The following is a 26,616-nucleotide window of genomic DNA, read 5'->3' as shown; positions in this document are numbered from 1 at the left end:
CCAGAATGTGGCCGTAGTCCTTGTAATAATACGTGAGGCAATTAGGTACGTTTGTGTAAAATGACATGCTCTTCCCACCTCCATACTTTGTGCTTTCTAAATCGCCTTTACTGGTTTCTTAAAACCAAGCGTAATGTAGCAGATGTTGTCGAAAAGGACATTGAAGACTTTCTCTGGTCCATTTTCCATCATGTATTATTCTTTATAATGTTCTATTTTTCTTTTTTGTTCACCCTTTGTTTTGGTGTTATTGCTGGATATTAGAACCGAGCATGGTTGGATCAAATAAGTTGCACTTGCCTTAAGTTTTTTATTATGTTTCAGTTATTCTATGGCAGATCAGGCAGTTATTCCATAGGTCATGATCATTTTAACTTCTCCAGAGGCCTATAAACTGATCACGTAAGAAGCATTCATTGGACGACCATGAGTGGTTAAGCCAGTTATGAAAAGCATCCTTTTTAAACTACTTATGAAGTTACCCATAATGTTTTTAAAACACATCTTTTCCATTTAGATTACTAAACCCTTAGCCTCTTGTTCCAGTATTTAGTAACAGTATGGAATCAGCAGTTTAAGGCTGCATGTTTTTATTCATTTTGTAAATATAACATTTCAGCATTACCACTGACCATATTATCAACATCCTTTCTTAAACAGCACTTTATATCACATCCAGATACAGCCTTTCTGGGTGTGCTTTTCTCTTGTCATATATTCCAGGCGTATGTGATTCAGAAGTGCTAGTCATACATTTCTCCATTTGATATAAATATTACATTCTTTTTGCCAGTCTGTCATAAGTATTCACTTACAATTACTTGCACTATAAGCTAAACTGAGCATTCGACTTCCATCACTTGGGATTTATACTAATCATTGTTGAAATCTAAAATGAACCATTATAAATTAGATTTAGCAGTTTCTTCTTCAATTATCAGTAATTTGCCAATAACAGATGGGTCACACTTATTTAGCTCAAAACTCTAGAATGCTGACAACATTTATCTATTCTGATTATATATATATATATATATGTGTATATATATATATGTGTATATATATATATATGTGTATATATATATATATATATGTGTATATATATATATGTGTGTATATATATATATATGTGTATATATATATATATATATATGTGTATATATATATATATATGTGTATATATATATATGTATATATGTATATATATATATATATATATATATATATATATATATATATATATATATATGTATATATATATATTGTAGGGAAATTGTAAGTTTTTGAAGAATTCTGTCACATTGTCAAATAAAGCTCGTTACACACCTATGCAGTCTTATTTCAGATGTGATTTCTGCATCGATTTTACCAACAACTGAAAGTCCCACACTCTTGCAATATCTGCCCAAATGTTAATTTACCGTGTTATTTGCATAAAAATTACATAGACGTGTACCCAGCTTAAGAGTCAACATATACCTTGTTGTGAGAGAGTGCATTAATAATGGCCCACTTGTAGTTTGTCCGATTAATTATCAGGAACAAGGCTGAGCAGAGGATTTAACTGTGTAACTACCATGTGCTACCCGTGTCATATTTGCAAAGCTGGTTCATATTTTTTGCCAACAGTTTGGCAATATAATTTATACTGTGATCATAGGAAAGCCACATGGAGAGAGGTTGATTACATGTGCAAATAGACTCTTCTAAACCATTTTTATTGTATACAGTGTGAAGTAGGATGTTGCACTGCCATTATTAGCTCTGTTAAACTGATTCAATTTTGATATATATACAATTTTGATACATATACACACACACACTGTGTGGTATTTGTAGAGTGTGTGTATGCATAGAATGTGAATATTTTGGTCACTAGAGACATAGTCGGTCTCCCCCCCTTTCCTCCTTGTAAATATCCTGTGCTTGACCATGGTGGCGTTGTATTTTGCTCAGTAAAACCATACCACAGTTCTAGTTAAAGCAGTAATAAAACTTTCCATATACTCTAGATGTTCTAGTGTGTAGTAGCTGCATTGCTTTCCTGGGGTCACAAGAAGAAAAAACGCCTTCATACCTGGGTGTAATGGGCCACCTATAAACAACCATTTTCAATTTGCTGTTTTAAATTGTGGGAAATCAGTGCGCACAGCCCCCAAAAAATACCTGTTTGTGTAACTCACATTTATAAGAAATTGTATTGCAAGGTCCTCTTCCTTCCTTACACAGCGTACAGATCGCTGGTATTTGCTGAAGATGATTAAAAAACAGGAAGTACATCTTTATTATGTGGTAGTGTTGTATTGTATATCTACTTCTTTTACGGTAAAAGATATTGTTTCCTTGTAATTCAGGTTCTGTTTTTGTAACTTAGAGAAGTAACCATCCATTTCTAACTTGCACGATATTCACATGCTTTTCATATTAAAACATTGTTATAGCTTTCATAATGCTCTGTTTTACTTCATACCCAATGTTTTATTTCTGCATGTTTGACAACTGTCCAGCGGTCTTATATGACATGTCATTGTTTATTTTTTATTCATTTAATATTTTGGCATATATTTGGTATTTTTTTTAATAGAGATACAGATTTATTGAGTATTCTAGTCAAGATGGTAAAAGTGGTTTCATTACACATAGTAAATGATAAAAAGAAATGATTAAAAGTTATAGTATAAATATTAAAGTTTGCAAAGAAAACTCTAAGTGCAATCCTCGGCTCCCACCAGAAAATGTGCATTATTGGTAAATTACACTGTTTAAATTAAACATCTCTGAATAGTCTACTGAAAAATAACATTAAATGATTCTCAGATTAGTAATCCCCTTAATGTGGACCTGTCCTTCCCATTCAAAGCAGGTTTAGTCCTACAAGGTTCAATTAAATATGTATGATGAGTATGGATTGTATTATCTGGGATGTAACCACTTGATGTAAACAGCAAAGCCATAAAATGCCTTTTCACCGGCGAAAGCATATTTTTATGCCTCAAATAATCCAATACCGGTATTGTTATTTATTTATTTTTTCATTTTTCTTCAATCCAAATGTAGTGTTCTAACCATTGTTAATGTTTCCTGTGCGAAACATTGCCTGTTAAATTGCTCTTCTCCCTTTCCTTGCATAGATAAGGAGGTGGATAGCTTAAGCATAAGTAGAACAAATGTTTAGTGTGATGTAGCTGTGCCATAGTATTGAATAGGAAAATATTGTGATGAATGTTTGAGTCCTTGGCCATCACCGAATGGTCTTTTGTGTCTTACCCAGCTCTTCTAGATCTCCCAGTCCAACCATCTAAAGAAGTGGTGGGTTTTGGACATAGCTCTTCATCACCAGCTCAGCATCTACCCTTCCGGTTTTATGAACAATCTCGCCGTGTTGGAAGTGACCAAACAGTGCAGCGCTCGGTCTTTGCATCCGTTGACAAGGTACCAGGTATGGTGTCTTTCTTGCTTTTATACTCAATAAAAAATTGAATCTAGCTTGGGAATCGCTTGGCTGTGATATATATATATAAATTGCACCCCTATTTTTTAAAAGGCTTGTCTATGGCCTAGAAAACTATACACTACTATACAGTAGAAAACTATACACTACTTCCATTTGCTCTGTACAAAGTTAAGAGTAAGCATGTTATTCCAAATCCAGCAACTGTCACTCTTCTGTCACATCCCTCATAGGGCCGCCCCAACATACTATTTAAAACAGTCGAAGTGTCCTTAAAGTTAATATATCACGTATTAATAAATATTTGTACAGTTCAGCAAAACATATGTTCTACAAGAGGTCTTTCTTTTACTGTATAAAATAGAAAACATATAATTTACCATGTTTTATAGGCTCTGGCAAGGATACACATTACATTTTGTGTTGCCTAGCATTTATGTTTAGTCTTTCAGGCTCATGATGGAAAATACATTTTCCTAAACTCTTCCATCTTGGTGCAGATGCGTACAACACTTACAGAATACTTCCAATGCGCCAAATTGGCCACCAACAGATAACAGCACCGACATCTAGGTCACCATGAGTGGAAACTCTACTGTGCATTTAGGAGCAAAAGCAGACGCAAATGACTTTTATATTTACATTGTGCTGTTATTTTGTCAGTAAGTCCCGATGAATCTTTATTGATGTTAGAGAGAAGTGACCTGTTAGGAGTAAGGTTAGTAAAGTATGTGTCTGTCATGTACATATGGGAGTCTTGGCTACAGACAGACAAGACTGGTCAAGAAACAGTCATTTCAATATAAAGCAAAGTATGAAACACTAACGAGGTCTAGCACTGCATATGTGTAGGTGAAAAGCATTTAAGTTTCCTACACACCTTATGTAACCAAAGTGAACCTACACACTTTACAGATTTTTCTGTCTGGGCAACATGTAGAATTTTTGTAAAAGGAGTAATTTGTTGTTCCAGCAGTATCGAACATAACGTAGCAGGTCTTCATTTCAATTGAATCAACAAAACATTTTACATGCAAAATGATTAAGTTGCTCTAATTGTGTTTATATTTAAACAAAGGGCAAAAACAAGGAAGTGTGTCCCTATCTAATTTCTCAGTAACAATAGTAAGTCAGCTTTTTTCTGAGTAATCTGGAAAGGTGAGGATGACCTCATTTCACTATGCAGAAAATTAATTCTCGGACTTACCTGCAATTCTGAGGGACATATGTAAAGATAATGTGGCTCGTATTAAATCTCTACACCAGGTAAATAAATATAAGAGGAAAAGTCCATTCACTGGCAAACTGGCTTAATCTACTTGATCTCTCATGTAGTTGTTTTACTTTTTGTTTGTGTGTATTTGGGGGAATTGGGGAATCAAACTGCAAATAGTAAGCTTTTGGAGGCAGTGAGACCTATTATAGTTTTTTAACCAGCAGTCTAAACCTAAGAGAGTTGAACTAATAAAACATTCCCACATTTTTTGCATTCTTTTTTTATAGTATAAATAACTTGACTACAGGTGTACACTTTTCAAGATCAGTTTTTTGTTTTTGGGTTTTTTTTCAACTTAAATCAGCAATTGCTCATTTCTGTTTTTTGCTTCTTCTATGTAAAGCACCTTTATTTTGATTTGTGTTTTATACTTCCCTTACTGCAAACTCATGTTTTTATACAGCAAGAGCAGACAGGATGTAGAGTTTAAATAATTACATCATCGTGAATCGCTGGCATGTCTCCAACTGTGGTAGAAGATGACCTTGTAGTGTCTCACTCTTATCGCTGTCAACTTGTCTAGAGAAATTAATAGCAATGACAGAAACTACCCTTTTTATATGTCTGCTACTGGAATCCTCTGCTGCAAAACCATTACATCCCTAAAACATCTCATGAGGTTACCAATTAAATTCAGTCATACACAACATAACTGCTGAAATGTCTAAAACAACAGCAAAGAAACTCGACAAAACTCTGCTAAAAAAAATAAAAAAAAAAAATTCTGGCATAACCCTGTTTTTGTAAGGTTTAAATTACTGTGGATTTCTATATGGTTAAAATTGGCTCACTTGATACATTTATTTAGGTATTATATTTTGCATTGAAATCAACTCAAGAGGCAGTTGAATTAAAATACTGACCTAAAGAAATTATCCTGGTTTCTGTATTTGAGGCTTGATCTCTTATGTCAGAGGATAGCACAGTACAATATAACCAGGCCCCAATTTAGGGTAGTGGTCAACTTTGAAAATATTTTTATTCTCACTGGCTAAAGTTTGATATGTTACTTGGTAAACTGATTTTCTTGAAAATAGCACAGTCTTTTCTAGTGCTATATTACAATTTTCCTTTAAATATAACAAGTCACAATCATGGTGCTTGGTGAAAAAAAGGAAAAATCACAGATTACACATACTTCTCAGTAGGTTCCCGTAATACACTTCTCTACCCCTTCCCATTTTCTTTGCAGCATCCAAATGCTGAATATCTCAACATATCTCAATATCTCAACATAACACTGGTCCGAGCACAAATGAAGAATTTAAAGGAAGGGGATATCCAAACTCTTACAGCACCAACATTCTACAAAATAAAAGCTAGAATCTGATTGGTTCTATAGGCAACATCTCCACTTCAAACCTGCAGTTTGTAAATATACCCCTAGGCCTTTAAAAATGAGATGAAAGTCTCACATCTCTCCACCATGCACCTACTCAATTTACCTCCTCTTTTTCTCCCCTTCACTTTCACCACATTTCTCTGCAAGCTCCTCTACTCTCTCCAGCATCTAATTTACTCCTCACTATTATTTCCTCTTCACTTCTTCCCTCCTTGCTAGTCTGCACCGATGAACTGTTTTATTTCCTGCATGCAGCACACTCACCGGCCTACATAAACAAACACCTGCAAATCATCTTTGTATGTCTTCTTTCTCGCCCAGCTCCTCATAGCTGCTTGCAACATTTCACCCAGACCTGTGCCCATTGCATTCCTCAATATTTGCTCATGCTTCTCAAACATCCTCTCCATTGTGTACCTCCAATCCCTTCAACCTTATCTGCACTCCACTACCCGCCCTCCACTTTACCTGTGCACTTTTGAACACAAGATTTGTTTGTATCAAACTTGAATCCATCCATGATCAATTCATTTAGATATTCCTTAACGTTCCCAATACATATACCTGGCTTACCTCCCCCTAACACTACATCCCATGCAGCACTCGAATATGAGGGGACTATCTTTCAGGTACACTCCCAGTCCCAGAAACAGACAAGGTGGTTGAGTAGTCATGAAACTCTCCCTACTGCACCTTCTAAATCATACCCCCTGAATCCTTCATCTCTTTCTCTTCCTCCGAAGTAAAAACTATCTATTCCTCAATTCATTAACAACCTTGCTGCCTGGCTCACTTACGTCCTATCTCTTCACTGGCCTTCTCTCCTACTAGGTGATTTCAACAATACAATTGACAACTGCTGCATGTAAATTTATTTGACTTAACTATTTTGGATGGTGACACCCTTGACCTTGTCATCTCTTACTGACTAGTTTCTTCAGCTTTCTTACCACAACTTTCTTTCAGCCACACCTTACCTCATGCCCCCCACCACACACACACACACACACTGATACCTGAATACTCTTGACCCTACTCTTGAAACTTCTCTCCTATAACTACACTGTCCTGCCCTGACAATGCGGCTCCAGCCACCACACATTAGTCTCTTTTGATCTAAACCTCTATCATGGAAAACCAGACAGACCCATCATCTGCAAAGTCCCCCGAACTACTAATTCTCATGGACATCTCTGCTGCTTTCGACACTGTTGATGACCCTTTTCTTCTTCACACCTCTCACTTTGACACAGTTGCTTCCTGGATCACTTCCTGCATATCAAACTGTTCCTTTAATGTCTCCCCTCCACTCCCACTATTTATTATGCTCCCACAATGTTCTGTTCTAAGACCTCTGCTCTTCCCAGTCTAGAGATCTTCTCTTGGAAAGCTGATTCACTCATTCTTACGTCTGAGGATGATGTATCTGGACTTTCTAAGAATTGATTCACTCATTCTGTCTCTAGTACCACCTCTACTCTGATGACACACAAATCTACAACTCCTCCCCTGATCTTTCCCCTTCTGTATTATCTTGTATGGCTAACTGTCTCTGTTATCTCCACATGGATGTCCCAATGCTACCTAAAACTTACCATGTCCAAAGCAGAGTTTATCATCTTCCCTTCTCACATAGTCACCACCACCACACAAATCTCTCTCACCATCAATAACACCACCATGTCCTCAGTGTCACAAGCCTATACCTACTTGACTCAACCCTCTGCTTTATTCCTCGCATCCAGTCTCTCTCCCAGTCCTGTTACCTCCATCTTAGAAATATTTTTAGAACGTACGCTTTTCTTACCCGTGATGCTAGCAAAAGTCTTACCTTATTCATTATCTTGTCTCCTGTCTTGATTACTACAACAACCTCCTCAATCTGATCATTTCCCTCAACCATCTCCTGAATCTAAAATGCCAGGAAGACTGGTTTACCACTCTCACCACTCCACATTTGTCATACCAATCTGAAAATCCCTAGACTGGCTTCCTGTGTCCTCCATAATCCAAATCAAACTACTCACTCTCGCCTACAAATCCCTCAACAACACCACCCCTTCATACATCTCAAATCTCATCTTGAAATACTCTCCCTCTCACCCTCTTAGATCTACCTGTAACCTTGCCTTGTCTCTGTTAATTACCTTTTACTCCCACCTACAAAACTCTTCCATACCATACCCACTTATGGAATTCCCTACCATGAGTGATCAGACTTTACTACACCCTTCAAATCTTTAAGCGCTTTCTGGAAATGCATCTCTTTATTAGAGCTTATCCTACTAGTGCATCCTCACAACTGTCCCAATCTCCACTCTGAGCAACACTTGCTGCTTTTGGTGGGCCAACACTCTCCTTTGTTTTCTGGTCTGCATTTATTTTGTGTACCTTGTATCAGCCTATTTTATGTATGTCCTGTTTTCCCTACTCTTTGACACTGCAGAGCAATATGGAACATTACAAATAAATAATAATAAGGTTTTTCCCTTAACCTGTGACACTAATTGACATTGATTATAATTACTTAGTAATGTACAATTTAACTATTTAGCCGACTCAAATTGTGTATTGCATATAACATCGACACTCATAGGGAAGGGTGTTTGCATTGTGTTGTATTCCATATCACAGTACAATTTAATATTTTGCTTTGTTTTTTATCTTTGAGTGAACATTACCAAAATCTATCCTGTGGTTTTTTAACTTTCCTCTATGGACTTCTTGTGGGATTTTAAATTATTGTTTTCATTTGTTTTCCAATATATATTTATTTGGTTCTTTAGCTAACCAGACTATGATACCAAAGAGGAGATTTCCTAGCAGTAGATGGCCAGCTCATATTTCTTATACTCTAGCTTGCATTTCCTGCACATGTCCACATACAAATCTTGTGTGACTCATACAAAGCCCTTATACTTTGTACCACATATGCATTTTAACTACACTATTTGTTTTTGTAAGGAAATGGCAGACAAAAGCTTCTTTTTTTATTTAAAAAATACAGGCAAGTGAGACTTTGTGGAGCCATTTGTATTCTCTACCACAGATGCTTTATAGATGTGTGTTCAAGGGATGTGCCAATTCTGAAGAGGAGTGCACGCAGGCTATAATATATAATTATTCACATTATTAATGGAATGAAGTACATTTACATTGTAATGTTTTATATTATGTAAGTTTGTATGAAGTTAGGGATGAGTATGGGGTAAAAATATGGAAATTTTCATAAACTTGTTATCATACATTTGTGCATGTGTATTGAAATATTAGTAACACAATGTTTTAATTATAGTTACTGTGTTGACCTGCAGACACTTGTCATCAGAGTGCTAGCTTTCTATTGTTGGAACTGCCATCACAGACAGATTGTCTTGTAGGTTGGACAATCCCGTCAAATTACTTCTGCTGGCTATACACCACCTATGGCAATTTTATTGTGCAGTCCTGACAACCGTATGGTTGCTCATCTACCAACAGGGAACATTGTACTCCTTGCAGTCCAGAAATTTGTTTTCCAAACTGAATAAGTGAATCCACAAATTGCCATTCACCAGTCTCTCCAAGTGACCAGATCACACAACGCATTTGGCTGACTATATGGCTTCAGCTGTTGATTTTCTGCTAATGGCAGCACATTTGTGTGGAGTTTGCCAGATAAGGGTTTCAAATTAAACAACCCTTTGAGGTGGTAGCAGTAAATGTTTACAGTTACAATTTGTCTAATCCTGAGCTAGATATAGCATTTTTGTCCATTTTGTTTATCTTTACCATCTATTTATATAGCGCTAGTAAATTCCGTAGCGCTTTACAATTGGGAACAAACAATATGGAATAGGCTAGAATGTGTTTGTTCTGATAACGTGCTATACATTTCCATACATATTAACCTATTTCCCTAAATATAAAAATTTAAAATAGAATTATTTGAAATCTACTTTTCATTACTTATTACCTATTGTTTTGGTTCTTGGCAGATAGTGTTTTCTTCTTTGCTATTGAACAATTCATTGGAAGAAGGGAAGCTTTTCCCATACATCTTTTACACCCCATGTAGTAATTGTAGATTCCCTTTGAAATATTTTCCTTAACTAAAAGCATTGTTCATAAGATGTTGTTAATCATCCTTTCCAAATGTCTGTTGAGGGAAACGTAGTGAATTTAATCTAATTTGTGTTCCCAGAGAGACAATCTCATGATGAGTAATCTATTTCCAGTTAAATAGACTTTTATTTCCTATTGGCCAATAGAGCATTGTACTGTTTGATAATATATTATAATGCTACTCTAGATGTATTAATACTGACTGTTAAAGAAATAATATACTAAAACTAATGCGTGTTATTCACAGTTGCAGTCATTTTGTAGGCTGAACAATTATTTAGGAGAATACCACCACATTCATTAGTGACATTAAGCAACCATAAAGGCGGCCTCCAATTGTGTACAATCATAGCAGCCATTCATTCATACTTATTCATAAGTGCAGGTATACCCACATGTTTTAGTGTCTGTTGCATAAGGTGCATATTTTTATGAAAGCACATTTAAATGTAATTGTGTGTGTGTGTGTGTGTGTTTTGTACAATAGGAATAAATAGGTATAAACTGACATTCCTCTGAAATATGAGAGAATAGTTGTTCACCAAAGTATAAGGAAAACATGAAAGAAAAATATAGTAAGGTTTTAATCTTGACGTATTCCCATGGTAAAGGCTGAAAACAGTGAGCCATCCATGGGTGGACACGAGAATAAGTGAATAGGAGATATAAGGATGGCGGCAGGTCCAGGTGCGTATTTTCCTGGCATGGAATGCGTGGGGCGGGGGGGGGGGGGCACTACTAGTGTATTAGCCTAGCGTGGGGTAGACCCTTAATCTGGCCCTAATGAACAATATATATTCTGTTTAAATTATGTTTAACAATCAGAAATATTATTTTTTTAAAACATTTTAGTGTGGTTCCATGGATCATCATCATCACCCATTTATTTATATAGCACCACTAATTCCGCAGCACTGTACAGTGAACTCACTCACATCAGTCCCTGCTCTATTGTGGCTTACAGTCTAAACTCCCTAACACCCACACACACACACAGACAGACACACAGACTAGGGTGAATTTGTTAGCAGCCAATCAATGTACCAGTATGTTTTTGGAGTGTGGGGGGAAACTGGAGCACCTGGAGGAAACCCACGCAAACACAGGAGAGCTTACAAACTCCACACATATAAGGCCATGGTCGGGAGTTGAACTCATGACCCCAGTGCTGTATGGCAGAAGTGCTAACCACTTAGCCACCGTGCTGCCCATAGATATTTTGAAAGTGTGAAATTTAGTGAGTGAATTACCACAACACTCATCTCCGTTGTATATTTGACAAATCTGTGTGTCTTAAATCAGAAAAGGGTCATGCAAAGCTGTAATCCTTTTATACTATGATGTGTACTAGTTAAATATGTTTTTGTGTAACCGTTCCAAAGAATACCAGGACATAACAGGAACACCTTTTAAATCAATATTTTGATATCTGCCAACCCAATAATTCACAGTTGCCGAGCAGAGAATCATTTTATATTTCTTTGTTAATAAGTGTTGTCTGGATCTGCTACATCCATTTACCAGAGTAATACCCCTTTACCATTAAAATGTTAATGACCTGAAAATATATTTAAAGGACCTTCAAAGCCATTTAGTATTGCACTGCCACAGAGCCAACAAAATAAACAACATTGGGTCCCACTGACTATGGTAGTAAAAAACAAATGCATGTTAAATGTATGCATTTGTGTTTTGGTGTGCAGGGGAGCTTTCTTTAGGTTATTGGTTATACCTTTGGATGGCATTAAAGGTGTCAGGTGGATGTGAAGCCCCAAATGATTTTAGATATAAACAGGTTACTGTTTTATTGAACTTGGTAACAACAGAGTTTATGCAGGTACTCACAGTTGGTAATCACTTTGTAGTACAGCAGCAATCAGGCAATACAGTCTTGTATATATGGTAGTATACACTCTTATGCACATATATCTAGATGCAGTCTTCTAACTCTCTGCACATCCGTGCAGGTTATACAGTTGTTATGGGCACAAACTTCTCTATTGTTACAAGTGACAGCCTCCAGTCACTGTTAGGAGTGCTATTGAGGGGCTTATATAATGGTGCCCCGCAGCTACTAATGCTGTGACTGTCCCCATCAGTGTCTGGAATGGAAGTGTCGGTTCTAAAGCCGAACTTCTGGTTTGCGCTTTTCAAGCATGCGCAGTAGCACATTTAGTTCGTGATGCATCCTGCCCCACTGCCTACTTCTAGACCATTAGAAAAATGTAGGGAAATAGGAGACGGAGCCGAGCGCTCCTATATACCAACATAGGCTTCCCTGTGGTGTTTACCTTTGGGGAAATACAAAAACAGATCACAATGCATTCTGAAAACTGCAAAATTAGCCAACTAGTAAATACTACAGTGGTAGTAATGACACTAGTAACAAGGGTTTCTAGAGTCAGACATGTTTTACAAATCAGACAGCAGAGAGGGGCAATGTGGCAGATGGGGAGTTTGGTAGCAGGGCGGCGGAGTGTAGCAGTGGGTTTGTCTGGTACCAAGGAAGGGAGGGTTATAGTCACAATAGAGTGCATAATGATTAGCACCAAATATATCAAAATATTTATGCACAAAACCTGCTGGTCTCCGTTAAAATTCTGAAGAGGAAGAGGAATTTTCCCTTCCAGTATGATAATGATCCAAATCACACATTCAAGTCAAACCGTTGGTTGTATGGCTTCAGAAAAGGAATATCAAAATCTTGGAATTGTCCAGTCAGAGCCCAGATCTTAACCCCATTAAATCCTGTGGAATTACGTAGAGGGCTGTGCACATGAGATCCCCTAGCAATTTGGTGGAACTTGATCAGATCTATTTTTACAGAGAAAATGGGATATAATATCAAAGTCCTGTTGTACAAAGTTTTAGAGATGTTTTCAAAAAGATTCATTACTATACTAAAAAAAAAACCTGGTACCACATATTATTAATGTATGTAGTGTGCACACTTATACGTATTATATATATTTTTTTCATTTTTACTTTTCCTAAAAATTTTGCTTGTTTTTCACAGCAAGTTTGTTGGTTTCGAGTTTGCATTAAAATCCTAGATTTATTTTGAACTTTGTAAATTCCTCCAATGTCCACATTTAAAGTTTTATCTGCAGTTATTTCCATTAGGGTAATTAATCTATAGGCTGTCCTGCATGAAATCTGCAAGCTTCCCCATATTTAAGTCAGGCGTCAGTGGCAGCCCCTAGACACCTTGAAAAAGAAAAAAGAGCCATTTCCTTTTCAGACTTCATGTCAATCCACACAAATTGGTTAATTGTTAGGCAGCTGAGTAGAGAGAGAAAAAAGATGACATTCCCAAAAGGTATATAGTGTAATTCCCCGTTTCCTTCCTTGCCTGTTTCCGGTCTCTTCAAAGCTTTTTTTCTGTAAAGGTTTTATCTTGTTCCTGGACAGGATCCACAAGATGGATTGGCCCACGGGGACAAGTGGTGGCTCCTTAGGGCCGTTCTCTACCTCCTAAGGTAGTAGATGCGGAAAAGCTGATATTCTAAATGTGAAATGTGTGCACCAAGGCACATAATCAGAGAACGTGACGTGAGCGGCAGATGTCATATTCAGGTCAGCTCACAAGGAGGAAGACTTATACACATCTGCATTGCTGAGCCCTGGACATAGCCTGCATTATGGAGCAGGAGCCTGCCCCCAAAAGCTGAAGGACACCCATTCTAGGTAAGCCCTAGTAAGGATTGGACAATATGTATCCCCTTCAGGAAGATGAGACTGCTAAAATTGAATTCAGTATTTAGAGTGAATTCTGCAGTAGCTTGCTTGTCAACAAAAACTGCTGTGGGCTATATTATTAGAGAATGGAGGACCATTTACAGATTCTATAGATAGGAAAATGGAGAATGTTTTAAAATAAAAATAGCATTTTTCCGTAGACTCAACACCTATGGCTTCTGTTTCCAAGGCAACCAGAATTTGGATGGACAATCTATGCTGATACTGAAAAGTATGAAGACAATATTTAAAATAAATATGGAGATTATGAGAATAGGAATTGACCTCTTATGTCTAGTATCACTTGCAGCTAGAAGTGTAGCTTCCATAGTGGAGACCAGAACAGCCCACTGGCTAAATCCATGGATAGCAGATCAACAGTCCAAGAACCGTTTAACTAAACTCCCCTTTGAAGTTTTTTTTATATATGGTAAAAACCTGGATATTATGATTCAAAAATGGACAGAAAGTAAATAACATGATCAACAATGAGCAGTAGAAAATCTTGTGGTGGTCTTCAAAAAAAAGCCAGAAATTATCTTCTGGACAAACAGTATGGACAGTTTGCCGTGAATTCATCCAAGAGGCCCTTTTGTTCCTTTCAAGACAACCAAGAAATCCACAATGACTATGGTTATGTGGAGATTTGGACCCCTACAGGACAGCTGGGCCCAGGACATTTATAAAGGTACTATCCTTCCTGATGGCCACTCTCTGGAAGCAGGGAATTTCATTTTGTTTATGTATCTTTAGGATATCCTTGCAATAGGAAAGACAGAAGACAGTGCCACAACCAGGAGACTCAAGGTAATTTAGATTTTACAGGAACATGTCTGGATCATAAACTTCATCAGGAGTCATCTTGTGCTATTTCAACAACTGCAACTTCTGGGAATACAGATAGATACAGTAAGCAGTGGTAGTCAATTTATCGATAACCAAAACACCAACATAACTTACCCTGAATACTTGAGCGCGACGGTGTGATTCCCGACACATTTTTAATGCCTAATGTTTGTAAAGGTGACGTCCAACTATTGTGAGCATTGAAGATCCCAGCAGCAGCCAATGGCGTCACTGTGAAATGTGACTCTATTATTGCTGCTGTTAAGGGGGTAATGGAAGAAGGCAGAGGCTGTACAATATAGAAGAGTTTGTAAAATATATTATACAGCCGCCGCCTCCTTCCATTACCCCCCTTAGCAGCAATAATAGAATTGCGTTTCATGGTAAGTATGGATCACTGCTCCTCAAATTATATTACAAACATATATACTGGGTAATGTATAATATTTCCTGTTTTGTGATCGTTTCTGTTTTCTTAATTTCCAATCACATGACACGTAACATTTTAAGTGTTGATGTTTCACATTGGATATTTGCATGACGAAGGTGCAGTAATGCAGAAATAAGACTGCAAAATAAATACTGTACTTTGATAAAACAGAAGATAACACCTTTCAGCCAGTTTGCAATAGCAATGTTGACATGGAATCGAGCAATGATCTATTTATCCTCACTTTCTCCATTAATAGTTTCTCACACCCCAATCGGATTTCTTATTCATCATTACTACACATCTGTGAAACATCTGTATTTACTTAATTTTGATTTTTGAATACTTATTGTAGTACAATAATGTAGCTGTAATGCGTTAAAAAGAACCACAATGGATATCCAGCTTTCTGACACCGGGTTCAAAATCGCATTCCAAAATAACCTGGTAATCTCCAGATTTCATTATGCCTTGCACACATTCAAGGTACCTAGTGCCAGAAACAGCATAGCGACCCCAAAACATTACTGAAACTCCTGTAAGTTTTTTGTTCTTTGAATGCTTCTTTAAATTTTGTTAAACATTTTTACCAAAAAAAGCTCTATCTTGTCGACCTTCTTATGGAAGGGATTTTGCTTGTACGGGTGTATTTTTAAAAATTCCAGTGGGGCCTTCATATGTGTCTCAGCAGTGGAGCCCTACTAAGCCAACTACCTATAAACCCCTTTCATTGAGTTGGCGATAAATAGCGCAATTTGCTCCCTCCACCCTTTGAAATATTATGCACTGCAATATTTAGTTAAGTTTTCTCTTGCAGCTACATCCAGGAATGTTGGCTACAGTGCCCTGGGCCTTAAACTTACTTGTGACTGGATCACTTACAAGTAACTTATGGTATAAATTTATTTAAAGGAAATAGCACAGGGCGCTTAGTTATATAATTGCAAATGTACTTATTTTTGATATTGTGGGTGTTTTTGTAAAAGGAATATCTTTATTTCTCAGACCAGAGGAAGATATTTGTTTCTTGTTTAGCCTTACTAGAGGAAATGCATTATATCTGGAGGTATATATCTGATGCAATAAGCTTTTGTGGGTGGAAGGCTTTTGTGTATTGTGATGTGGGGAAATGGCTTGTTTGGGGTTTGTACCTTTCTTTGGGAATGTGTATTCTGCGACTGTCTAAAGAAAAGATTCATGTTAATTAGACACTTTGACTTGCTAGTAGATTTCCTGCCTCTGAAATAAGATGCAGGAAATCACAGCAAGGTTTTAGGATATCACAGATAAGTGTAAATATTGTTAGCTTTGCATTGCAGGTAAATCCATGTTTTGGTAAACAGGTTACATCCTGTTTCTAAAAATAGCTCAGACTTCGAGTGGGGCTGGCTTACCCAGTGAGGCTGTGTTCAACTGTGTATAAAAACAGCACTGTTTTGTATTAAAAGTTGTTCTTCTGATTTCATCTGACCTTAGCACTGGTACCTCCAATCATTGTGACTGCAAATAAACATCAATTGCTTCAAAGACTTGCTTGAAAATATCTTCTATACTGAAAATCCTATGACCTACAGATTAGACCAAAAATCGAATCCGTTCCCGGCTGTTTCTGAGGTTTGGACCCAGCTTTTCCGGTACCACTGCTCTGCCTGCTACCTTGCAGCTCTGGTCAGTGTGATAGACCAGGGTGGATCCATCCACAACAACCCTGATCCATAGTAAGAGGTCACGAGTACCAGCCTAGGTACATCAGTAACGGGTACATTCGCAGCTTCCGTTGCCCATAAGAAACCCAGTACTGGATGCCGATAAGGAGTCCAGCGGTGGCAGCATTTGTAAACCCCTCTTACTGCGGTAAGAGGGCGCATTTGGGATAACGAAAGGGAACGGTGGCAAAGTAAGCCCAGCCGGTTCCCAGCAGCAATAGACAGGGTAGCACAGGCGGTACATCCTGTCACAGTACTAATAACATTATATGCAGTGGAAACAGGAACATCAAGTTCTCTGGAGATTGATTTGTAGCCTTGAAATTGTCTATGCTTGGCTACAATCTTCTGTGTGACCACTTCAGACAATTCTCTGCTTTTCTTTCTTTTCCCCTTGCTTGCAGTAAAAACAGTGACACAAAACAGGAGAATGAGTCATTCTCACTTGTCAAGCTTGTTTATTGAGTTTATATTGCAGACCCCTCCTACTCACCACACATAGATTCAATCCCAAAGTGAAGGAAAAGGATCTGCTTGATATCTATTTATTTCTAATTGCATCCAAAAGGCGGCAATATGTTTGTCCATCCCATTTAAGTATCTCTTTGTGGAATAAACTACAGCTCAGTGGCAGATCCGGGGAAGGGAGGGGGAATAGGGCAATCACCCCACTTTACAGGTGCATGCTGCCTATGTGCAGGTCCTTGACAGCAGACAGACAATCCTGCCTGGCCTCTCAGATTGTATTTTAGACAACTCGGTGTGGCCGGGCTGCATACTCTGCCTGCCTGTCTCTGCCGACACAGACCTGCACATAGTGTGCGCCCGCAAACAACTCACTTCTGAAAGAAACAAGGGGACGGTGACTAAAGCTCCTTGTTTTAATGCATTATTAGAAAAAACTGCAAGGGTGCCAGTAACTTTGGCTACGACTAAGTTCTCATACAGTCCACTTATAATCCACCACGGGTGATCAACTGTGCTGTGTAATCTTTAGCTTTTTAGTGAGAAAAAAGTAACAAGTATTCCTTGTAGGTGCAGTGGTATGATGGGAAACAATTTTGCATCTATAAGTTTTTGCATTATAAAATGTTCAGTTTTATATACTCTTGCACATAGCAACATAAGGTTTTCCTCAGCTTCTTAAATTTGATATAAAGGTTAAAAACTCCATGCATTCAGCAGTTTCTAGGAACAAGACATGTGAATAGTAGAATGGAAACTTCAAGCTATACATTCTAAGTCAGGTTTGTTGTTTTTGTAATATAGAACCATTTCTCCAAATCGTAACATAAATAGCCTATAGGATATTATGCACAAACTTGCCTGAAGCATAATCCTGTGTTTATTGCATCCTATGAATTCTCACCATGGCAGAGAAATCTGCAGCTATACTTTTTTCTTTTTAATGATGTGGTTATAATAAACTATGCTTCTAGCCTAGCAGCATTGTTTACTAATGAAATGTTATTTAATGTGGAAACAAATAAGTGAAACCAACACTGCTAATAAAACCTACAAAATATTCTACTTACCACACATCCAGTAGGAAGATTTCAGCATTTTTACAATTATTAAAATATATTAACACATGATAGGCAAAAAACAATCATATTCCATAATTAAAATTATCATTAAAAATCTAGCTTGCTCGAGTTCAAAAAATGTTTGAAATTGATTCTCTAACGGTTCATCTAAACAATTCTGAAGTTTGAAAATTGCCAAGGGATTCAACCACCTTTGAGTTAGTTTGAACTTAATGTCAACATTTTATAGTAAATTTTAACGTTTTTTAGTTGTGGACGCTAACACAGCTGCAGCAGTCAGGCCAAAACTCAGTGTTTCAAAATCACAATACCTTCGAACAAGCCAAATTCAAATGTTTAACCATTTGCAATTATTCATTATATGATTTATCTATCTATCAATCTCATGTATCTAATATCTGTGTCATATCTATCTAATTTCACTGCCATATCTATCTCAGTTATCTACAGGGCCGGACTGGGACTAAAAATCAGCCCTGGCTTTTAAAGTACACAGGCCCACCTCAGTTCCAGATAATAATAATAATTACAGTACTTTTTGCAAAGATCATTGTATCATAATCAGAGAATCTATGAAAACATGCTGCTGTCAAACAGAAGTATGCTTGAGGAACAGCCCCCTTACGCCTCCTGTGGCTCTCCAGTTTACGTGGAACTACAAGTCTCATCTTGCCCCACAATAGGCTGGCAGGTATACTGAGACGACTAGTTCCACAGCAGCTGGCGAGCTACAGGGTGTGGGGGTATGGTACTATAGTCCTCTGTGGATCAACTGTTTGCTGTCTGTTACCTGTGGTGTCCTGTAAGATACAAATGTATTACCGCGCAGCTTGACTCTCTATTTGCAGCATAGGGCGCACCAGTATCAGACAATGGTATGTACAGGGCTGGAAAGAGAAATTTGGGGGCGGGGTACAGTGAACTTTTGGGGCCAACCTCCATAGTGGAGCTGGAAAGAAACTGTGTGCCGCCGTTGAGCGCCGTCGCCGAAAAGGGTGTGGCCATTTTGTGTTGTGGGTGTGACCAACATGGGGCATTGATACACACATTATAATAAATCATTACATTTATCACTCCCTCCCAGCCACAACACGCCATCCCCCCAGGCACATTATGACACCTCCAGCCCACTGTACTTATCTATGCTTCTGGTGCTGTTGACATCCATCAGGATGGGAACTTCCTGTAGAGAGAGCACGGAAGCTTAGTCTCACAAGATTACCGAATCTTGTAAGACTTGGGGTTCCTCGGCTTGCTCTGCAGGCTGTGTCCTATCCAGGCACTGGGAACAGCTATTCGCTTTTTCCTGCTAACCAGAGCTGGACTAACGCTCAGGGGGGCCCAGGGTATTTAGGACAGGGGCCCCCTATTATGTAACATGGTTATCATTTTAGAGAGCTGTTAGACAAATACGCAGCCAATACTGTGTGCACTACTGTTAGTTGCACGTAGCTCTGCCTTGACAAGCAGTACAGTGTGAAACGTGACATACCTCCAAACTGCCCTTGTTGTCAGACCAAATCTCACTAATTGAGACAGTCACCCATATTCGGGACTTCCCCACCAGATTCAGGACAGTTGGCAGACTGTCCTGCTCTCTCTTACTGGTTCTTGTCACTTTCACCACCTGTGGCTGTGGGTGTCTTTAGTTGCTGCTTGTCTGGATCCTGGAATGTTGCATGCCCTATTTGTAAAAAAATGGATACATGTAATTTAGAAAACTCCAATCAGCCCTGGTGTTTAATCAATGCAACCCATGTTTTATAATTAGCCCTCCCTCCAGTCCCAACATTAAAATACTAGTATTCTCATTTGATAAATAAACCTATTTCCTTCCCTCCAAACAACCCCAGCATATTAAATAGCATTTGTGTTTAATAAATATTATTTTTATTATTATTATTATTATTATTATTATTTTTTTCCCCAGACAGCCCCACTTTCAATTAAAAGCCCCCAAACCACCCCAGCATTAGATTAAAGGTCCAATCACCCTATCTTAAATTGGTAGACCCCGATATTAAATTAAATTGACCCATATCACCCCACAAATAAAAAAGCACAAATTAAATAATTGGCCACCACCTAAACTCCACCATTAAATAGCCTACCTCCCACATTATATTAACACTATCCCCCTTCCCTCATGCCTGAGTACATGCCCCAAATTGATACTAAGTCACCATAGAGCCCACAAATCATATTATGCCACACAGTAATGCCCCTAATTCATATTATGCCATACAGTTGTGCCCTCAAATCATATTATACCACAATAGTGCCCCAGTTCATACAATCGTGTCCCCAAATCATATTATGCCATATAATAGTGCCCAAAATCATATTATGCTATACAGTAGTGCCCCCAAATCATATTATGCCACAGAGTGTGTATATTAACACCACTAAATTATATTTGTACAAACTGTGAGTTTATATAAATACTCATTAGGAATAATTATGGATTATACAGAAGAGCACACTAACTGCAATATATGAGGTATATTAAAAGTCAGCTCGGAGCTCTGTAACCTCAGGACTTGTGGCTTCTTTTATGTCATAGTAAGTCCCCAGAGTGTTCTGTAGCATCCCTTCTCCCCCCCCCCCCCCCCGTTTTCTGTATAGCTTTCTCTCAGCCCCCCCCATTTTCCATTTTTTGTGTATATAATACACAGACACGCATATGTAATATATATATATATATATATATATATATATATATATATATATATATATATATATATATATATATATATATATATCTACCTTGTATTAGTCTGTCTCATGTCTACATTGTATGTATCACATGTATATCTAATATCTGTCTGTCGTATCCATCATCCAATTTACCTAGTCTAATCATCTGAATGTTATTGAGTGGGGACCAGCAATTGATAGGAGCGCAGTCCATTGCTTATTATTTCTCCTTTGCTAATCATCTAATGTCTTCCAAATATCTATCCATGTCATATATATCCATCTTTCTCTTATATATATCTATCTATACTTATTTATCTTGTATATCCCTCTTCTACTGTATCTGTCTCACATTTATTTAATGTATGTCTAGTACACACACATATATATATATATAGAGATATATATATATATATATATATATATATATAGATATATATATATATATATATATATATAGTTAACCCGTGCATGATACTCATGCATTCTAGTCAAATCAAGCTACTTAAGGTGTTAAAAAGGTTCTTGTCATGCATTTGGGGCTAGGCCAGGCCTCCTCAGGGAAAGAGCGTTACTTCCCGATGTAAGCGCCCTTTTTTAACGTGGTTTTGTCCACATGTCACCACCTCATCATTCTTCTCCATCACCTCATCCTTCATCTTCATCGCTACATCCTTAATCTCCATCGTCTTACTGTTCTAAAACCTCTCGATACACAACGTTTCTGCTAAACACCTTATCGCTGTGCTCAATCAGTCTTCCTTGAAGGGCAGTATTCATTACCTGCACTTTCACATCACTGCTTCTCCGTGCTCATGAAAATGCGACATACAATTGTCCATGACCAAACACAGGCTCTGGTAAATAAATAACCACACGGTCAAGAGTTTGAGCCCTCAACTGGTAAATTTAGCCTTTACTACCCCTCCCACAGGGGGAAGGGGGGATGATGGAAGTTAACTGACTTCACGATTATAATTTTTTTGTCAAATAATGTCAGTATACCAAATTTCAGGTCAATTGGATGAGCCCTTTCTGAGAAAATAGTTTTTTCCACACACACTAACACACGCCGCTAGGCTTATATATATTAGATATATATATATATATATATATGAGATAGAAATCAATCTCTTATCTATAGATCCATCTAATATCTATCTCATATCATGTCTATTTGTATTTCTATCCATTTATCTTTCATTTATATACACTTTTGTCTTTCTCATACCTATATATCCATTTCTACGTCTCTCATATGTATTTCCTATTTATCTCATGTCTATCTTTCTATTAATCTTTTTTCACATTTATCTAATATATCTTTCTCATATTATTATTATTACTATTGACACTCTTATCCTGAGATTATCACTCTGCCTATGACTATATCAGTCTTCACTTCATCAGGGTCTCCTGTCCTGATCTCATCTCATTGCAGTGTATCTCTCCCCTTTAACTGTTTGGCCTTCTGCCTCACGCTGTAAACGCTCATCACAGGATGCCTCTTTGAGTGGACATCCACACTCCTGCACAATCTGCTCACTGATAAGTCCGCTTTCTCTAATTTGAACAAAATCTGCATAAGTAAAGAAAATGTAATGGTAATAAAAAGGCAAACAAGCTTTACATTTTTATCAAACATGCTCACTCGTGTAGTGTTTCAGCTTACCAATTGATTCTTTCTAAGTGTTCTTGAAACAAGTTAATATAAAGAAGACAATAACACTGGTATACAAGAGCCCTGTCCCTATAACACATACACCATACTTTCATACGGGGTGATTTTACATGTTGTCTGTCACTGGAAACAAGGCGAAAATGTAAAGCTCAGTATATGGATATAAAATCAATGGGGAGAGCCAGTAGAACATCTCACAAGCGTTCTTGTCCACTGTCCTTGTGTGTCTGCAAGGCACCTTTTATCTGGCCTGCAGATAGTTGTCTTTTAAAAACTGCTGGTGTTTAGAAATTCAAACCAGGAATAACCCTAACATTGTACATCCATGTGTGGTTCAGAATATCTCCTTATCTGTCCATGTTCTTCTAATTTTATCAAAGGTTATTAAACTATTATTGTGTCAGTTATTAGTACAAAATATAAAAGGGGATCTGGCTAAAATCAGAACTTTAAGTTGTGAAGCTACTCTAATTTCCAGTAAACTAATCTACTTGCGCTGTTGGATACATAAGCTTTTAATAGTTCATAATATAAAAATGAAAGCTTCCCTGCAGCTATCTGTATCCAACATTACATATTTTCAGTAAAACAGAATTTTATGTATGTTATTCAATTGAGGTTCGTTGGGTAATGCAAGACAAGTCCTGTTCCTGTGAGTGGAAAAGTTTTGTGCTTTGCAAATCTAGACAGCCATATATAATTTGAATTGTTATATAGAAAGATTTGCCCACTTTTTTTTTTACCCATAATGATAATGCAATGACAGAATAAGATGAAAGAGTGACAGTCACTTTAGAATGTATATTATACATAATACATATTATATCCAAAATGACCATCAATGTATAAATTAGAGATCTACATGTAATTGTACAGTAGTAAAATTTAACATTGTACATACAGTCATTGTTTAGCAAGTTGTTTACCAGTTTTCTACATCATACACATTCACTTATGGTACTTTCCTGTAGTCTTATAGTCCTGGTGTTTGGTGACAGTTTTCTAGTAAAGTTATGATTAGTTTTTGTATTTATAAAACATCAGCCTTATCTAAACTAAAGAAAAATGACAAGACTGTTAATTTGATCCCAAATAGCAAATGGTGGCAAAAAAACGTGTAGACAACTAGAAGTAAAGTAGTAAAAATAGTAATTAGCTGTGGCTAGTGGCCAAGGGGCAGAGATAGAGAAGCACTAGACCACTGCAGTAAGAAGCTCATTCTCCTTGGTAGATGAATTATCTAGGCACTTCACTTTGCAGTTGGTGACTAATGTATTACAACTCACTGTGCCTGCAGAGTGATCCCTTCTGAATACACTTGAAGCATTGTTTGCCATGGTTTTATATAGCCAAAACAAATAGATATATTAATACTAGCATGCCATACTTGGATAATAATACCCAACTCTAAGCGTTCATAGGCTTCCTCCCTCCACCCAACAAATGACCATGTTCTAACCCAAAGAAGAGAGAAGTTCCCCTTTAGAGCACACTGAGGGCAACCAGAGAACTTTAAGTGCTCAAACTTTTTCCTAAATGGAATGTATACATTGTGGAGTAGATAACATAATATATAGGATCTTTATAAGAGCGACACCTTTACCTTTTAACAGAATTTATTGTGGTTGAAACTGCTACATGATCCATAGCCATCCCTGTTTGGTGCCATGTATTAAATTAACCAGAAAAGATACCATCTTATATAGGTTTCCAGTTCTGCTATTTAAAATTATTAATAATGCTGTGGTGATGAGAGCATAATTAGCAAGATGTAACTAAGACTCCCTGTATATTTTATAATCATGATATTTCTAACAATTGACTGCAACAGTTTCATTTAACTATAGGTGTAAGCTCCAGTAATTCAGGATAGGGTTTATTTGATAACCACTGCATTTAAAACACAGATAAAATAATTTATTTTATGGTCTCTTAATTTCAACATTAATCTGTAATCTGTCTCTCAAGACATGATGATATCTTCCTCTATAAACATTTGTTTAGTAGAGAAATAAAAACTAAAAGGAAAAGGATCATACTGTACTATCTCTTCTTAGAAAAGAGTATGAAAAGCCTTCCAATATTTCCTGTATACTGGTGACTTACATATTTTGCATGGTGATTCATTTCAAGTATTGTGTTTATGGTAGGCTTTATTATGTAAAACTGGTGCTGAAATATAATTCTCAGGTGCCTGGATGCACCTCAGCTATCCGTGTTTTAAGTTATTGTGCTGTACTGTTTGGTAAATATTCCTTTTTTTTATCTCTTTACCGCTGCTTTAGTATGAAAATACAGTTCATGTCATGTTGCTAATGCAGTGGTATATAGAGGAGTATATGACATGAGTTATGCAAAGCACATATGGTTAGACAGAATAATTCTAATTGAATTGTGAAATGCTATGTAAACTATCTAAATCTGTTATTTAAGTAAGTATTGGCTAAGTGAAAATAGGCCTTTAGGTTGTGTGGAAGGGGGATTAGAGAGAGACTACAGGGTAAAGAGGGGGGATCCAATGTTGGGGTCTCTGGTGGTTGGTTTAGAGAGCATCGTAAGTATTACTAAAGCAATTGGCATACAGACAAATAAGAGTTATATACTATATGTGAATGTTGATTTAACTAAAATACCATAGACATCATGTTTGGGAATATATGTAAGACCTCTTATTGAGATATGGTGTTCTCCTTCCTCCAGACAGGTGCCATACTTTGCATAATTTTAACTTCCGAATGATGGTAAATTAATAGAAATACAAGTAGATAACAAGTCCAGGAGCATAGGAAGGGGGAGGGAAGGACAAGGAAGGGTAGGATGGTTAAGGAAGGATAGGAACATCACAGTGTTCTACCTTAGAAGTCGAACCCATGGGAAGGGTAGGTTGGAGAGCCTGGTTTAGGACTGTTTTGTTTTTAGTTGTTTCAAAATAAGCGGTTAGGTTTTACTGCTTCTGCGTGACTATGGGCTGCATCCCTTTAAGTGTGCCTGTTGAGTATGTAGTTTGCTTTTTGTTTGGAAAGCCTGATTTCTCCAGTGCCGACACTAATTGCCATGTATCTGGGAGGGGGCATGGCCTTAAAGCCAAATAGGTATAATGAAGCTGGTTAAGTAGACAGGTGTATCATTAAGTCAATAAGTCCAGAGTGAGTAGTGAACGCCACTATGAGTTGAATCAATAAATATTTGAGATACAGTGCTGTCAGCTAAAAAAGGGAATATGATCCTGTGGAAGGGAAGAATTTAATGTTGCAGAATCGGCCCTTTGAAACGTATTTAGAACACTTACATCAACAGAACATCATAATTATTATACTGATTTAGCTTGGCGGTGGTAGTGCAGCTAGGTGCCAACCTACTAGTGATTAGCACAGGTTACAGCAGAAACTGCTCATTTCTTCCTGTCCCAGACATTAGCAATAATTAGCTACCCAGATGGGGTAGTGTCTAGCAATAACATAGTGGAAGCCCCATCTCTATCTGATTTTTTTTTTTCTCTCTCTTAGGATTTTCAGTAGGTCTCTTATTTCCCTTCTCCTGGCCAAGGTTATAGGAGAAATAGAAGGAGATTGGATCCTTCAAAAGTGATGACAGACTTTTTATATATTTTTATATATTTGGTCTTTTGCATTGTAATAGTGTAGGAGAAGAGTGACGTCCCTCTGTGAGGTGGAATATTGTGACGGGATGAAGGACGCAATGGGCCATTTCCAGGGTAGAAGTGAGAGTTGTAAAAGGTCGTCCTCAAGGTGGGGCGGCTCCAACAATTCTGAACTTATTCCTTCTACCTCTATTATA

The 26,616-nt window shown here is 37.4% G+C and overlaps 1 protein-coding gene across 6 annotated transcripts in view; it reads left to right on the top strand.

Moving 5' to 3' along the window:
* Positions 1-26,616, top strand: part of CLEC16A (C-type lectin domain containing 16A) — a 260,297-nt gene that overhangs the window by 178,668 nt on the left and 55,013 nt on the right. For 5 of the 6 annotated variants that reach the window (XM_075179805.1, XM_075179807.1, XM_075179811.1 and 2 more), the window contains one exon: positions 3,272-3,439. The exons of the other annotated variant lie outside the window; for it this stretch is intronic. In XM_075179805.1, the coding sequence (XP_075035906.1) occupies positions 3,272-3,439 (168 nt within the window). The remainder of the gene's footprint in view (positions 1-3,271; positions 3,440-26,616) is intronic. 6 annotated transcript variants of the gene reach the window in all.

This window comes from Mixophyes fleayi, chromosome 7, assembly GCF_038048845.1.
Source record: "Mixophyes fleayi isolate aMixFle1 chromosome 7, aMixFle1.hap1, whole genome shotgun sequence".
NCBI lineage: Eukaryota > Metazoa > Chordata > Amphibia > Anura > Limnodynastidae > Mixophyes > Mixophyes fleayi.
This window is presented reverse-complemented; position numbering and strand designations above follow the sequence as displayed.